The 17,472-nt window shown below is 37.1% G+C and overlaps 1 protein-coding gene and 1 long non-coding RNA gene across 6 annotated transcripts in view; one reads left to right on the top strand and one right to left on the bottom strand.

Moving 5' to 3' along the window:
• Nucleotides 1-17,472, top strand: part of LOC139035637 (uncharacterized) — a 51,994-nt gene that overhangs the window by 28,443 nt on the left and 6,079 nt on the right. For 4 of the 5 annotated variants that reach the window (XR_011488279.1, XR_011488282.1, XR_011488281.1 and 1 more), the window contains exon 3: nt 13,041-15,304. This is a non-coding gene — a long non-coding RNA (uncharacterized lncRNA). The remainder of the gene's footprint in view (nt 1-13,040; nt 15,305-17,472) is intronic. The other variant, XR_011488284.1, reaches the window with a different exon arrangement.
• The window catches only part of NAMPT (nicotinamide phosphoribosyltransferase), a 38,804-nt gene continuing 27,915 nt past the window's right edge, over nt 6,584-17,472 (bottom strand). Inside the window, exons 9-11 of the mRNA XM_020893508.2 lie at nt 16,170-16,310; nt 13,603-13,737; nt 6,584-9,504 (exon numbers count right to left, since the gene is read on the bottom strand). Of these exons, the coding sequence (XP_020749167.1) occupies nt 9,394-9,504; nt 13,603-13,737; nt 16,170-16,310 (387 nt within the window). The 3' untranslated portion in view covers nt 6,584-9,393. The remainder of the gene's footprint in view (nt 9,505-13,602; nt 13,738-16,169; nt 16,311-17,472) is intronic.

The following is a 17,472-nucleotide window of genomic DNA, read 5'->3' as shown; positions in this document are numbered from 1 at the left end:
AGAAGATTCTGTTTCTCCATCTGTAAAAAAGGCATTTAAAATAGCCACCAATTTTGGGATCTGCATCAATGAAGTCTGTAGAACCATTGAGAGCTGAATTAAAATTGTATTTAATTACTCTGCCTTGTTCTAAGAACAATTTACGGTGATTAAAATCTTAAAAAATTTTTAAGAGTACCACTAGAAGCTCAAATAAAGAAGGAAAGGCATTTGGTAGAGTGCACCCTTAATCTCTGCCCTGCAGTTACAGGCAGCCTCATTTTATTGCACTTGCTTTATTATTATTATTTTTTACAAATTAAAGGTTTGTGGCAACCCTGCATGGTTGATGATGCTTAGAATTTATTAAAAATAAAATATTTTAAAACTAAGGTATGTACACTGTCTTTTTAGACATGCTATTGCATACTTAATTGATGATAGTATAGTGTGAACCTAACTTTTATAGATACTGGGAAAGCCAAAACTTCATGTGACTCACTTTATCGTAATGTTTATTTTGAGGTGGTCTAGGATGGAGAAGGCAATGGCACCCCACTCTAGTACTCTTGCCTGGAAAATCTCATGGATGGAGGAGCCTGGTGGGCTGCAGGTCCATGGCGTTGCTAAGAGTCGGACATGACTGAGCGACTTCACTTTCACTTTCATGCACTGGAGAAGGAAATGGCAACCCACTGCAGTGTTCTTGTCTGGTGAATCCCAGGGAGGGGGGAGCCTGGTGGGCTGCCGTCTGTGGGGTCGCACAGAGTCAGACACGACTGAAGCAACTTAGCAGCAGCAGCAGGATGGAACCTGCAGTGTCTTTGAGGTCTGCTTGTAACTAGGAGTCAGTGTGGAGTGTGTGCAGCAACCCCCTTTTAAGTTATATGTAGATAGTTTTATTTGCAAATAAGAGTTTTTCTCTGAAGAAGGTCCATAGCTCAGAGTACATTCTCAGGGGTCCAAGATCAAGGAAGTTTATGAACTACTTAAGTACATACAAGGAAATCTTAGGCCAATAATTTATCCTTTTTACATGTTAAGTTTTTTTTTTTCCATTTATTTTTATTAGTTGGAGGCTAATTACTTTACAATATTATAGTGGTTTTTGCCATACATTGACATGAATCAGCCATGGATTTACATGTGTTCCCCATCCCGATTCCCCCTCCCACTTCCCTCCCCACCCCATCCCTCTGGGTCTTCCCAGTGCACCAGCCCCAAGCACTTGTCTCATGCATCCAACCTGGGCTGGTGATCTGCTTCACACATGATAGTATACTTGTTTCAATGCTATTCTCTCAGAACATCTCACCGTCTCCTTCTCTCAGAGTCCAAAAGTCTGTTCTATACATCTGTGTCTCTTTTTCTGTTTTGCATATAGGGTTATCGTTACCATATTTCTAAATTCCATATATATGCGTTAGTATACTGTATTGGTCTTTATCTTTCTGACTGACTTCACTCTGTATAATGGGCTCCAGTTTCATCCATCTCATTAAAACTGATTCAAATGAATTCTTTTTAATGGCTGAGTAATATTCCATGGTGTATATGTACCACAGCTTCCTTATCCATTCCTCTGCTGATGGGCATCTAGGTTGCTTCCATGTCCTGGCTATTATAAACAGTGCTGCGATGAACATTGGGGTGCATGTGTCTCTTTCAGATCTGGTTTCCTTGGTGTGTATGCCCAGAAGTGGGATTGCTGGGTCAAATGGCAGTTCTATTTCCAGTTTTTTAAGGAATCTCCACACTGTTCTCCATAACGGCTGTACTAGTTTGCATTCCCACCAACAGTGTAAGAGGGTTCCCTTTTCTCCACACCCTCTCCAGCATTTATTGCTTGTAGACTTTTGGATAGCAGCCATCCTGACTGGCGTGTAATGGTACCTCATTGTGGTTTTGATTTGCATTTCTCTGACAATGAGTGATGTTGAGCATCTTTTCATGTGTTTGTTAGCCATCTGTATGTCTTCTTTGGAGAAATGTCTTTGGCCCATTTTTTGATTGGGTCATTTATTTTTCTGGAATTGAGCTGCAGGAGTTGCTTGTATATTTTTGAGATTAATCCTTTGTCTGTTGCCTCGTTTGCTAGTATTTTCTCCCAATCTGAGGGCTGTCTTTTCACCTTGCTTATAGTTTCCTTTGTTGTGCAAAAGCTTTTAAGTTTCATTAGGTCCCATTTATTTTTGCTTTTATTTCCAATATTCTGGGAGGTGGGTCATAGAGGATCCTGCTGCGATTTATGTTGGAGAGTGTTTTGCCTATGTTCTTCTCTAGGAGTTTTATAGTTTCTGGTCTTATATTTAGATCTTTAATCCATTTTGAGTTTATTTTTGTGTATGGTGTTAGAAAGTGTTCTAGTTTCATTCTTTTACAAGTGGTTGACCAGTTTTCCCAGCACCACTTGTTAAAGAGGTTGTCTTTTTCCCATTGTATATTCTTGCCTCCTTTGTCAAAGATAAGGTGTCCATAGGTTCATGGATTTATCTCTGGGCTTTCTGTTCTGTTCCACTGATCTATATTTCTGTCTTTGTGCCAGTACCATACTGTCTTGATGATTGTGGCTTTGTAGTATAGTCTGTAGTCAGGCAGGTTGATTCCTCCAGTTCCCTTCCTCTTTCTCAAGATTACTTTGGTTATTCGAGGTTTTTTGTATTTCCATACAAATTGTGAAATTATTTGTTCTAGTTCTGTGAAAAATACCATTGGTAGCTTGATAGGGATTGCACTGAATCTATAGATTGCTTTGGGTAGTATAGTCAATTTATCATGTTTACATATTTAGTTTTTTAACCTATACTTTGATGAAACATTTTACTTCATGAATTTACTGTTAAGGATTTTCCAAAAAAGACATTAATATATGAGCATACTTTGAAAAACTTATCCATCTTAAGAGCTGTTTTAGAAATACACTCAGTACCTATGGAAGCCAGAGGGAGGGCACACGGCATGGGGTGAGAATGGCAGATGACAGAATCGTTACCTGATTTTTGGGGGGCATTATCACCTAGCACCTAAAATGAGTAAGCCAGAGGCAGCATAAGCAAGGAGAGAAGTAGGGAAACAGTGTGATATGTGGCAACACTGAAAAGGTAAATGTGTCAAGAGCCCCAGAGAGAGAAGGAACCCAAGGTGTTATAACATATAAGATGAAGCAGTTTCAAGGAATGAATTATTAACAGTGGCAAATATGAGAGAGATCCCCTGATAAGATAACTAAACATATTTGTTTGACAATCAAGAGGCCTCTGTTTTATTTAATGAGGGATAGGAACCAGATGGGAGATGAACAGGAAGTGAGGCGGTAAATGGAGAGGAAATGTACACACAGTCTGGATGTGAATGGGAGAGGGAGACAGGTGCTGCTGTTATTAAGGGAGTTCCTTTTTTTCTGAAAGGATGGGAGAAACGGGAACATGTTTCTTTACTGGCTGAGGAGAAAGGAATAGAAAGGGAGAGGTTGAAGATATGCGTTGTTTTTTTCCGCAGGCTCAGTGATCTGGTAGAAATCTTCAGGCTATTCAGGAAGACCTAAATGAATTAAACTTGAAGTCAGTCCCTCGGGACAGCACTTCAGTACAATAGCTGATCCATGTGGGTAAAAACTACAGAACATCTTCTCTAGTTTAACTCAAAGAAGTAACAGCTCAGAAGGCAATTACAGAATTTAAAAAAAAAAAAAAGTAAGGATAACGTTGGTGGGTGGTGGTTTAGTCGCTAAGTCGTGTCTGACTCTTGCGACCCTATGGACTGTAGCCTGCCAGGCTCCTCTGTTCATGGGATCCCCCAGGCAAGAATACTGGAGTGGGTTGCCATTTCCTTCTCCAGGGGATCTTCCCAACCCAGGAATCGAACCCCGGTCTCTTGCATTGCAGATTTCTTTACCAACTGAGCTATGAGGGAAGCCCTCACGATAACAGTATGTTTAATTATATTTTGTTGTCAACTAAAGATGCTTCTTTTTCCTGGGGTGAACATGTATCAGTGTAAACCAAAATTATATTTTTCTGCAGAGATTATGCTATAAACTGGTAGAAAAGTCAATTGGCAGCTTACTCTACTCACCAAGAGAGCATGAGCCCTGAAGAGTGGTAAAAGCCTCAGGTCCCTTGTTAATACACCCATTAAGTCACCAAAAATTCTATATACCAGTGAGGTGAGGGGTCAACCAGTCCATGTGAGAGGATGCAAGGAAAATTCCTAATTACCAAGGACTCATTTTCATGTTAGTTTAAAATTTAAAATTTTGGTAAAGTTGTTAATTCAAATGATTCTAAAATTCCATTCAAGAATGTATTTCTCATTGCTGAAGAATAAGAATTTTAATACAGTTTAATGGAATGAAGAACTGTGAACCAATTCAGATAGAGTTGTCTCTGGGGGGAACAAATTAGAGAAACTTCTGAATAAAATAAAAAATGAGGTGGGAAGAACCTGAATAAGAGGTGACTGATTTTAACTGGTGTGGAAAGCTTCAGATGGTTTCTTTAAAAATGTAAATCTTAAAACGTTAAAAACAACAAAAATTCAAGAACTGTATTTAAAGGTTGGAACACTTGGGACTAGTGGCAGTGAAAGGGATGTTGTGGCAAGCTACTAAAACCAAATTAAAAATCTAGATTATTTCTTCCTTCTGTCCATTCACTAACTCAAATATTGCGTGAGCACCTGGTAAGCGACATTGACTCTGGCAACACACAGAGCACTTGTTAATCAGTTTTTCACGTGTCCACACCTGTCTGAGCCCTTCCAAGAGGCCGAGCTCCTCCTCTTGCAGGCTTGCCTGGGTCAGTGGTCTCTACTGCCTGATCCTTTGAGGTTCACACCCCTCCTTATTGCTGCTTCCTGCTGACCTCCTGGCCCCTTCCCTTCGTTCTGTGAGCAAGTTGGCACCTGACTTAAGTTTTCCTCTCCACTACAACTCTGGATAATTATAATGTCCACCCATCGAACCCACTTATCTCTAGGTTTTGTGACCTTGCTTTTGTCTCCAGTAATCTTTCTCTCACTGAGCCACTGCAAGGCCATTCCTTAGACTGTACACACCATAAACTTGCTCCTCAGATCAGGCGAGGGTTTTTTGTCCTTCCCGACTTAACAACTCCCAGTAGATCAGAGCTGCCATCAGACTCTGCCGTCTTCACGACACTGTATGTTGCCTTCACATCCTTAACCTATTCCATTTAGATACCACAGGCCCATTTTTCAACAACTCAATTTTAGTAATTATTCAATTATTGTCCTTTGTTCTATTAGACTTACCCGGAAAAATCCCACATCTCTCTATTTTCTCTCTCTTTACCTAGGCATCAGTGTGTTACTAGGGAGAGGAACAAAAGTAAAACCACAAGAGGCAGATTTCACTGTAAGTTGTCACCATTCTATAGTTCTCCAATACCTCTGGCCACTTGACTCTCCATAAGAATTGTTTTAAAACATCCATTTTAATCTGCTCTGGTCTCAAATTTCAGAGAAAACCAAAGCCTGCATACAGCCTGGCTTCGTCTCCTTTATCTTCTAGATTACAAACACTCGTAGACATCTCGTCAATCTTTTCACCTGTGCTTTGGACTCCATGGTCCTCCACTTTTTTGGAACCCAATACCATGCTGATCTCTTTAACTCTCTGGTCTTCAACTTTTCCCGCTTTCCCACATCCTTCTGAGATACAGTAGTAGCTCCAAAAGGAAAGGAAGACATGCTGCTGCCTCATTTGCTCCTCCTCTATACATCCAGCACTCGAGTTGTGTAAGGTAGCTTCCTTCTGACCTCGGCCTCCTCTACTACTGGGAGAGAATGTCTCTCAGCTGCCTATTGCTACCAGGAGGTCAAATCCAATAGCTGCTTTCACATCCCTCACTGAACGTGATCTCAGTAGTACAGAGCACCTGTGCAGGAAAATGCCCGTCCCCTGGGCTTTCATGACTTTCTCCTCCTGGCTTTAACCTCTTTAGCTACTGCTTGTCAGTCTCCTTTGCTGGCTCATCTGCCACTTAACTATTGAGAATACTTATGCTTTTGCCCTAAGCCCTCTTTTCTTTATAGCAGAGATTCATGCATTTTTGTTTTAAGGGCCATATAATAAATTATTTTAGGTTTTGCAGGGCATAGTCTGTCACAACTAATCAACTCTGCCATTGTGGCATGAAAACAGCCATGAACAATAATTAATTGATGTAGTTGTGTTCCAATAAAACTTTATTTAGAAAACAGATGGTGGACTGGGTTTGGCCTATAGCCTGTGGTTTGTTTATGCCATACTCTACACTCTGCCTAGAGACATATCCTCTTATGTCTCCACTGACCATCTATACATCACATTCATGTCCAAATCTGTCTCTCCAGCTACCTAAAACCCACATTTAAATGTCTGAGCGGGCATCTCAAATCTTATCTGATGAATTGTGCTCTTTGCCCCCCAATCTGATCTCCCTCCAGTGTCTTTACTAAAAGGCACTGTCATATGCTACACAAGGTAGAAAGTAAGAGTCATCCTAGAAATCTCTCCCTCTTTCATTCTCTTAATTCTTTGAACTGGAAGAATAACTAAAAAAGATAACTCTGGAAATGCCATTATTTGAAGCACACAGTCAAATTTAACATTTCACTAATAGAGCTAAACTTTATTTCCATGTTTATTACATGTTTATCTTTGATGCTGAATACATATTAGATTGATTTAACATACAACTTGGGAGAAAAGCTGACATTCTCCACTGAATGGGTTAAAAAGGAATGTAAAACTACAAAATACTTGTTTAAGTTTGAATTCTAAATTATGGCAAACAGAACAATAATTACCTTGCCGTTTTCTCTTTCTAGTTTTCCAAGATGGATTTCCTTATAAAATTTTCATAACAATTTATTTCAAGAAAAGAAATAAGGGATAATCATTAAAACCATTTTAAGTATAGAGTACAAATAAAGAGTCTTAATACAGAACTCCTATCTTCTATTTAAAATACAAATACTTCATGATATTATGAATTGAGGGGGATTAATTGCTAACTGCAAATCTAATGATTTAGAGCAAACTCATACATGCCATTTGCTTTTGTCTGAAAGATTAGGCTGATTTATGGGTGACACAATAGAGCTCTACTTGGTATCCATGTTAGCCAGTTGCTTCTCAGAATGGAGATGGTCAAAATACTAAGTGCTTACGTGATGGAGATTCGGGATTAATCAATTCCAAGTGGTTGAAAACTAACACAATTAATCATTCCACCCCCCCCAATCACTGACCAAGTATTTTAGCATTCAGTGAAAAGCACTAAAATAAAACCCCTCGAGATACTCTGCAATTGCTGAAATTCAGTGTACAAAGACTGTTGTCTATAGTGTAATTCCAATGTTTAATAAAATAAAAATTATGAGTGGTTATCAAAGTTGTTATTGCTAAGTTTCCTTCCCTTTGCTATAAGCCCCTTAGCACAATTTATCAAGAATGATGTGTTTTTCTTACTATTACTCTTCACTTGGATACATTTAAAAAAACAGTAATCACTTTAAAATTATTTCCTACCAGGGATGGGATTACAGGGTGAAAACTTTTCCTAGGAGTATGGCTGATGCCTACTGTTCTCATTAGACAAGTGGTTAGAATCATCTCTAAAACCCATCTTCTTTTTAATAATGCTTATAAAAGATGCTTAATAAAGATAACTCATCTCTAATTAGATTACTCGTGATAAAATACCTTCTCATGTAACTATTTAGGACAAATAATATATGGCTTTTCAATTTGTAAAATTTTACTTTAACGTCGTATTGTTAAAGCTTTTCTAAATAGTCTTCTAATATCAGACTCTTAAATGAAAAAAAGAGAAGACAAAAGAGAAAAACTCTACATATCAAGGCACACTCTTTTTCTTACAACAGGGGTTAACATACTTTTCTATAAAGGGCTGGATAATAAACATTTCAGGCTTTGTGGGTTGTAGGATCACTATTGCAATGATTCAACTTCTACTGTTGTTGAGAGAAAGCAGTCATAGACAGTATGTATTCACAAAAAAATAGTCTGAATTTGGCCTGCTTGTCACAGCCTTAGAACAGAAAGGAATCTACAAAACCCTGGTCTCTAGTCAGGTGTGATGACTGACTCAGAATCGAGCAGTTTAATCACTCTAGAACATGTCAATGTTGAACACTTTGAATTCAGCCAAATTACCACTGAGGGTTCAGATTCTTCTTTTCAAACTCATGTCATCTTATTTTTCCTTTGGGATAATTTATCTTCATTTAAGTAAGTACTTGCTTGAACATTATTTATTGAGGGATTCAGTTTAAAATTAGTAAGTGATGTCCATAAAATTGAATATCTGACTTAATTTTTGAAAAACTTAATGAAAAATATAACAATCAAAACATCTAAAATAAGTACACTCACTACCCATTCCACTAATTCATTTCAGTCATAGCAACTATAGAATAGGAAAAATAAATTCAGAAGTGTAATTACTTTAAAATAACTACTTCCGTATTTGTCAATATTTTACATTTATGTATATATTCTCTAGTGTAAGCAGAAATTCTCTCTAAAAATCGCCTTAAAATCTTGAGGTGCAGAGCCACAGGCAATATCTGACATATAAAACTGCAGTACAGGCCTGTCAATTTGGCATTTCACTGGTACAATACAATGACCAACTTGTATAATCACTGTACAGTGCCTAGACATTCCAGTAAGAACCATTATTTTCTTTAATGTAGAATGATTAATACATAGTCTACAAGGGGCAGGGAGGTTTAGTAATTTTGTTGGGTATGTCCTGACATAATTTCAAATTGTACAATAACACAAACAACTTTGTTAAGGCCATGTTTTATTTGCTGATTAATGGACAAAAGGCAATGTATTTTCAAGTATTTTCTTGAAAGTCTGTGCTCATAAAAATCATGAAAAGTTGGAAAGACTGTTAAATCACTGAAACTTTAAATATATCTTACACAATCTGTTTGTACAAAAATACAAGTTAAATATAAACATAAAGCAATCATGATAATTTTATGCAAATCTGTTTTTATGTGATCTTCAGTTATATATAAAAGTTTCGTGGTTGGTTGTGAAAAGATCAATACCAGATTGAATTACTATCTATTGGCAAAGGGCCCTAAAAAGCTTACTTTAGCAATTATCTTTTACATGGTTAAGAGCATTTCCTAATTTAAGATCACCTAAACACTGGAAAAAAGAAAAAATGAAAAGGGCAGTATGTCCATAAACCAACAAATAATTTGGCTGTAATGTATCATAAAACACAAAGACCCCCCACACATCTGTACAATAAACATTATGTATTACATACTCACACACACAGGGGTACACGTGTGTGCATGCACGTAAACACACACACACGCATACGCAGGCGCACACACACACACCCAGTCATAAAACAAATCCTAATGAGGTGCTGCTTCCAGTTCGATATTCAGCTGTGCATTTTTTCTTACTTCATCAAAAGAATAGCTTTTTGTCACCTTCCCATTCTTGAAGACAGTGTGAAGAAGATCCTGCACAAATATAACAATATTGAAATTTAATGGTTATATTAGGCTATCAAAATTTTTCAGTAATGATTAGATGAATTAGACTGAATAGTCAAATACAGAGATGCTGATAATGTTCAAATTATGAAATGATTTTATATACAAAGGATGCTGACGGAGCAGGCAGAGGCAAGACCTGGATCTAAAATGGGATGTAGACATGTTTAACTTTCTGAAAAGGAATGATTCAAGTATTACATTCTTAAAACAGTCTTCCTTAACAGCAAAACAAATCTAGTAGATGCTTACTGCTTTGGCTGCCCAGAAGCACTATGGCTGTCGCTGATAATCATGATGGACAGATCAGCAAGGAAAGCCTGCCAGACGGTCCCTGTTCCTAGCCAAGAGACTCAACACCGATTAAACTTATCAACCTGGAATTTACTAAACTTACTAATCAGAAGTTTTTGCCTTAAACAAACAAAAGTCAACCCTAAAAACAAGAAACCAAACCCAAACAGAAATATTAGTAGATATTGATTTCTTGACCAATACATAGTCACTGATTTTAAAGACTGTGTGTATTCCAGAAGTCACTGATACGTGTAATCCATTTGATTTATGCAAGAGTAACAAAGACAAATTAAGAGAATTAGGACTAAATTCCCTTTGGGTCTGGCAAATTCCTGTCGTAGTAAGGAATTATCTGCCTCTAGTTTTTTCTTGAAAAATCCATAGAAGTAATCTACTGCGCCAGAGTTTTTCATCTCATCTGAAGGTGAGCATATAACAGTATTTTTGTCACTATGTTGTTTCCTTTTTACCCTTTTTCTATTGAAATATAGTTGATTTACAATATTAGTTTCAGGTACACAATGTAATGATTTACTATTTTAGATTATAAACATTTAAAATTGTTATGAAATACTGGCTATATTCCCTGTGCTGTACAGTATGTCTTTGCACCTCATTTATTTTGTACATGTAAGTTTGTACCTCCTACCCCCTGCCTCACCCCTCCTTGCTTCCCTTTCCCCACAAACACTAATTTGTTGTCTGTATCTGTGACACTGCTTCTGTTTCATTATATTCATTTATTTTTTAGATTCCATATACAAGTAATAACATTCAGTATGTGTCTTTCTCTGACTTGTTTCACATAGCATAATACCCTCCAGGTTCATCGATGTTGTTTCAAGTGACAAAATTTCACTTTTAACTGCTGAGTAATATTTCATTGTGTGTGTGCATACGCCACATTTTCTTTACTCATTCATTTGTTGATGGACAGTTAGGTTGCTTCCATATCTTGTATTATTGTAAATAGTGGTGCGATTATTTCATGTGTGGGTTTATTATTTCATGCACGTTTCAAATAAGTGTTTTCATTTTCTTTGGATATATACCCAGAAATGGAATTGCTAAATCATATCATAGTTCTATTTTTAGTTTTTGGAGGAATCTCCATAGTGGCTGTATCTGTTAACATTCCCACCAACAGTGTATGAGGGTTCTCTTTTCTCCAAATCCTTTCCAACAGTTGTTATTTGCAGACTTTTGGATGACAGCTGTTATTCTGACAGGTGTGAGGTGATACCTTTTTGTGGTTCTGGTGTGCATTTCTCTAACAGTCAGGGATGTTGAGCATCTTTTCACATGGTTATTAGCCATCTGTATAACTTCTTTAGAAAAAATGTCTACTCAGTTCTTCTGCCCATTTTTTGACTGGACTGTTTTTTGATATTAAGTTATATGAGCTCCTTGGGTATTTTGGATGTTGTTGGTCATATTTGCAAATACTTTCCCATTCTGTAGGCTGTCTTTTTGTTTTGGTAGGTTTCCTTTGCTGTATAAAAGCTTTTGATTAGATTGCATTTGTATATTTTTGCTTTTATTGATTTTGCCTTGGGAGACTGATCTAAGAAAACATTTCTATGATTTACATTGAGGAGTGTTTTACATGTTCTTTTCTAGGAGTTTCATGGAATCATGTCTTACATTTAGGTTCATTACTGCTTTTGACATATTTTACATCTCATTTTGTGTATCACTGAACTGCTTATTGCAGATGTAGATGATTTTACTGTCTTTTAAACTTCCTCAGTAAACACAGTTGATTTGCTACCTTTAATATACATTTGCCTTTACTGACAAGGTTTTTCCTTTTGTAATTATTATGTTTCTAGTTGTAGCATTTTTCTCCCCTGCTTAGAAGTTCAGCTCACCTTTTGATCTCTTCATCAAATCTAAATGAAAGTCTTATCAGGTAGAATATTCTTGGTTGAAGGTTTTACTCTGTCATCACTTTAAATATATTGTACCATCCCTCTCACCAGCAGAATTTCTGCTGAAATGTCAGATTACAACCTTATGACAGTTCCCATGTATGTAAGTTGTTCCTTTTCCGCACTGCTTTTAATATTCTAACTTTTGCCATTTTAATTACCGTGTGTCTTGGTGTGGTCCTCTTTGAATGTGATTCTTTTGGGGCTCTCTGGAATGCAAGGCCCCCAAGGTTGGAGAGGCTGAGGTGGGGCTCAGACCCCTTGTTTCTTTGGAAGAACCTCTGTAATTATTCTCCTATGGGTTGCCCTCTTGGGGATATGGGTCTTGACTATATGGTGATTCTGCCCCTCTTATCTTGTCATAGTTCCTTCTTTAGGCTTTAGTTGTAGATCTTTCCTGGTAGATTCTGCTCTTTCTCATCAATATTTGTTCTGTAAATAGTTATAATTTTGGCATGCCCATAAGAGGAGTTGAGTTCATGGTCTTCCTACTCCACCATCTTGAAACAATCTTACCTATCCCTGTGTTGTTTCCAATCACACTGCTCTTGCTGTGGCATTTTCTTTATATTTAAATTTTCAAAGTTAAATTCATAATCTATTGAGGAAGGGTGGTTCCTATTAAAATGTCTAGATGATTATAAATGGCTTACTGACTCAAACGTTCTAGAGTATCATCCACATACTATTAAAACCAATGCCTTGTTTTAGTTACAGTTATGACCACGTCTAAAGCAATTTTTGTCCGTCTGGGGTAAACTAATAAAGCAAAGTCTCGGTAGTAGAAGAGTTCAATGAAGGCTGTGTAATAGGCTCTATATAAACAAATCTAATTCTAAAAGTTTTAGGAACTTGTACATATTTCTCATTAAAGATAACAGAAAACTCTTACTGTAATAATTATGGCTTAAAATCTTAAAAGAATATAGAAGTAGCATAAGCAGAATATATGTAGTATAATATTCAAAAGTTAAAAAATACAATTTTATTATATAATCAATAAAATTAAATTTTTATCAATTATGAGTAGTTCCCTTCTAAAAAGTAGTATTTTCTTGTTCAATCCAGTGGCTTATTAATAAAAACTAGAAGTTGAATATAAGTGTAATTTTCTAAGTCAATGAGCATACAGACTAAGCATACTATGAATATTTCTAGCTTGGTTGACTTAAATCAGAAAACTTGGTTCATTTACTAGTTATAATCTGAGTCAAGCCTTACTGTTTTTATATCTTACACTATTAAGATGATATAATTTGCATTTTTAACCCATAGATGTTGCGGTGAGAATTAAATGAGGCTAAAGAAAACCATCTGAACTGGATTCTATTGTTTTGAAAAAATGGAATCATCTTTAACAACATCTTGGAATTTGGAAAGCTCTTCTTTTATCCACTAAAATTACCACGGGTTTACTGTAACATAAACAGCTATGAATAGTCTAAGAAGACCAGCATCCTTTAAGTATTCCTAACCATTCCTGTTCAGAAATGATTCACTGCTAACTGGCAATAGGAGTAAGATCAAGTACACACACTTATTGAAGCTCATCAATCACTCTCTTCTGGTAACTATATGGAACACCATTTTTTTTCTTATAAAATATTTCACTCAATGTAAAGGTCTCATATTTATTATCTAGCCATTTCTTATTTTTCATCTTATTTTGGTAGGCTAGGTCAGCAATTGTAAACATTTTACAATAAAACTCTTGTCCTCCAAGAAAAGAACTTTTCTGAAAATAATTTTAAACACAAAAGCCTCCTTTCTTAATTTGAAAAGTGAACTTATTACTGTTTAAAAAACAAAACAAACCCCAATCAGCATAGATACATACATGACCATATTCTTCAAGGTCTCCTTTTCCTTCCTCAAGTGTAACAAAATTTCCTGCTGGTGTCCTATGTAAAGATAATCGGCCCTTTTTGGACCTTTTGTTGGGATCAGCAACTGGATCCTTGAAGACGTTAATCTGGAATCCAAATTAAAGTTAGAGAAATAGAAGACTAATCATCAGAAATGTTCACTCAACTCACATTAAAAAAAGTATATATCAAATTTATATAAATTTTAAGGTACTTTGCAGGTATAACTAAGCCAATCTGCATCTAGCTCTTAAGAAATAAAACTCTAGCCTGTTGTGGAGGAGAGAGTCCTCTATCAGGAAAAAGGTATGAACCAAATCCAAGTCTTTGAAATCTTTTCTTACTAGTGCAGAATACTAATAACTCCATCTGTAGTAAGTCTCTGAGGTCAACAATGTGACCCTTAAAGTATCCCCTTTTCTATTATGCATTGCCCTTAAACTGATCTAAGTATAGCACATGCATGTTACTGAAAAATAAATCCATGTCAACTCTATAATCTGTGGCAAGGGTAGTAGGATTTTACTACAGTAAAGGCTTGCCCACTTCATAACTTTTTCCCTTTTGTTACTTTTTATTCTATTATGATATCTTGTTACCACAAGAAGCAAAGACAACCTTGAGAACCTAGAGACCTAGAGCACAGTGCTTTAGGATCAGAAAGGTAGAAGGCAGCTGGAGAAGTGGAAGAAGCAAACCTAGAACTCGCCAAAGAATGATGGAGGTGAACTAAGGTAGGGAACCAACCCATGTGTCTTTAGGATCCACTACACACATCATCGAACAAGCGAGAGTTCCAGAAAAATATCTACTTCTGCTTTACTGACTATGCCAAAGCCTTTGTGTGGATCACAACAAACTGTGGAAAATTCTTCAAGAGATGGGAATACCAGACCACCTGACCTGCCTCCTGAGAAACCTGTATGCAGGTCAAGAAGCAACAGTTAGAACTGGACATGGAACAACAGACTGCTTCCAAATTGGGAAAGGAGTAGGTCAAGGCTGTATATTGTCACCCTGCTTATTTAACTTATATGCACAGTACATCATGAGAAATACTGGGCTGGATGAAGCACATGCTGGAATCAAGACTGCTGGGAGAAATATCAATAACCTCAGATATGCAGATGACACCACCCTTATGGCAGAAAGTGAAGAAGAACTAAAGAGCCTCTTGATCAAAGTGAAAGAAGAGAGTGAAAAAGTTGGCTTAAAGCTCAACATTCAGAAAACTAAAATCATGGCATCTGGTCCCATCACTTCGTGGCAAATAGATGGGGAAACAATGCAAACAGTGACAGACTTTATTACGTTGCCAATAAAGGTCTGTCTAGTCAAAGCTATGGTTTTTCCAGTAGTCATGTATGGATGTGAGAGTTGAACTATAAAGAAAGCTGAACACTGAAGAATTGATGCTTTTGAACTGTGGTGTTGGAGGAGACTCTTGAGAGTCCCTTGGACAGCACAGAGATCCAACCAGTCCATCCTAGAGGAAATCAGTCCTGTATATCATTGGAAGGACTGATGTTGAAGCTGAAACTCCAAAACTTTGGCCACCTGATTCGAAGAACTGATTCACTGGAAAAGACCCTGATGCTGGAAAGACTGAAGGCGTGGGAGAAGGGGACAACAGAGGACGAGATGGCATCACCGACTCGATGGACATGAGTTTAAGTAAGCTCTGGGAGTTCGTGATGGACAGGGAAGCCTGGTGTACTGAAGTCCATGGGGTCACAAAGAGTCAAACACGACTTAGCAACTGAACTGAACACACCCTTTGATACAGAGACTCCCAAGAGTTTGTGAAGAGCTACTAGGGAGTTGGTTGTTCAGCTGCCTGCATCTTGGGTTCCCCCTTTGAAGACTACCAGAAAATGATTCTAGTGTAACAACTGGAACCTCATAGTTCACCTTCCTAAAACACTGACATATTTACATATTTGCTTATCTTTAATGTATGATGGCTAGGTGAGCTGATGTGATTGTGTGTGCATGCCAAGTTGCTTCAGTCATGTCTGACTCTTTGTGACCCCATGGACTGTAGTCTGCCAGGCTCCTCTGTCCATGGGGATTCTCCAGGCAAGAATACTGGAGTGGGTTGCCATGCCCTCCTCCAGGGGATCTCCCCGACCAGGGATCAAACCCGAGTCTCTTGTATCTTCTGTATTGGCAGGCAGGTTCTTTACCACTAGCACCACCTGGGAAGCCCAGGTGAGCTGACATTCTCACTCAAATGTGCTCAACTTCTTGATTCAAAGGTATATACTAAAGTAGTAGAAATGAATTGACCTGCATCATCTCTCTTAAATTATCTCTCATTTTCCCTCTTTTTTCTAAGTCTTTCCTCTTTTCTGAAGTCATCACCTATTATCTCTTATTTTTCCCCTGTTTCTGAGTATTGTCAGGGGTACAATACAGTAACAGTTTAGGACCATATTATCCTTCGACTACTGCATTCAATACATACATTCTAGGCATATTCTAGGCCTACACATAAAGAAGATAGCAACAACACAAGAGCAGAAGTTGTGGGACATACCCCAAGGCCATTGGTTACAACATAACTACATTTGAAGGAACAATTCAAAAGATCTCTTGTTAACTTCTGTAGCAAGGCTCCACCAGAACCGAAGGAAACATTTTCAATACTCCATTTTTTCTGCTTCATGCCTTCCACAATCTAGATTAAAGAAGAAAATAGAAAAAAGCCAGGTAATTTGGAAGTGGAAAGAAGTTATTTTTCCATGGGCCACACTGATGAATAAACCATCTAAAGCTGTTTATAACACAGTAAAGAATGGGTTAAGAATAAGGCCTACATGAAGTTACATCCCATTTTTTTTTTTCTCTTAAAAGACCCACCCACCTCAAAGAGGGAAGCCCAAGGAATAAGTGTAGAAAAAGGGGATTTCATTCCAAGTTCCTGAATTTGTACTGTTATCAGTGATTGTGGTTTAGGTTGGGGGAATAAAGGGAATGAGAGGTAGAAAAAAATGGCTATCAATACACAAGGTTACTTGAGTAAACTTTCATCTATATCTTTAATTTATTGCCCAGATGCCAGTAGCACAAGCAATGAGGCCCAGACATTTGTCCCAAATTACTAGATTCTATGACTCTACTTATCATTAATAAATTTCATACATGTTGTCACATGTCAGAGTGCAAGTCATATAATGGGGCACTTAAAATCAACAGATATTAGTGATTTAAAAAAAAGTGTAAAACACTCCTGCTAATTTAAGAGTTAAGGCACTGGCAGTCGTCTGACCCTGGCTGGTACTCTAGTGCCATAAGCAAAACTATGAACTGATTGGGAGCTAAGAGTTATCAGTGGATCATTTTTTGGCAGAATGATTATCTAAAAAGCCAGAAAGAGAGACCAATGTAAACACAGACTTCTAACAACTAGACTATTTCTTTCAAGGGACACATAATTTAAAATTTACATTAATTTATTACTCTATTATCAATCTCATTTGCATTTCTTTTTCCCAGGCAGGACTTAGTTAACTAGTGTCTGTCTTCTTATGTAACATACTCAATCACTTTTATGGTAGAAGGTAGCAGATAAAGTTTAATAACCATTATTTTAATTTCATACTAGTCAAAAGGAAGTAATTAGAAAGTATGGGGTTTTTAAATTTAAACATAATTTTCAGAAGTGATTAGAAAATCAAAATCAAGTTTAAAAGGTTTATGTGAATTATTCATACAGATTTGTTATATACTCCCAATACCAAGAGTCTCAAACTAACCTCTTATCTAAATGAGGAATAGTTGCTGTTGTTAATTCACTAAGTCATGCCTGACTTTTGCAACCCCCATCAAGAGTAGCCCAA

This window comes from Odocoileus virginianus, chromosome 1 (assembly GCF_023699985.2).
Source record: "Odocoileus virginianus isolate 20LAN1187 ecotype Illinois chromosome 1, Ovbor_1.2, whole genome shotgun sequence".
NCBI classification, from domain to species: Eukaryota; Metazoa; Chordata; class Mammalia; order Artiodactyla; family Cervidae; genus Odocoileus; species Odocoileus virginianus.
This window is presented reverse-complemented; position numbering and strand designations above follow the sequence as displayed.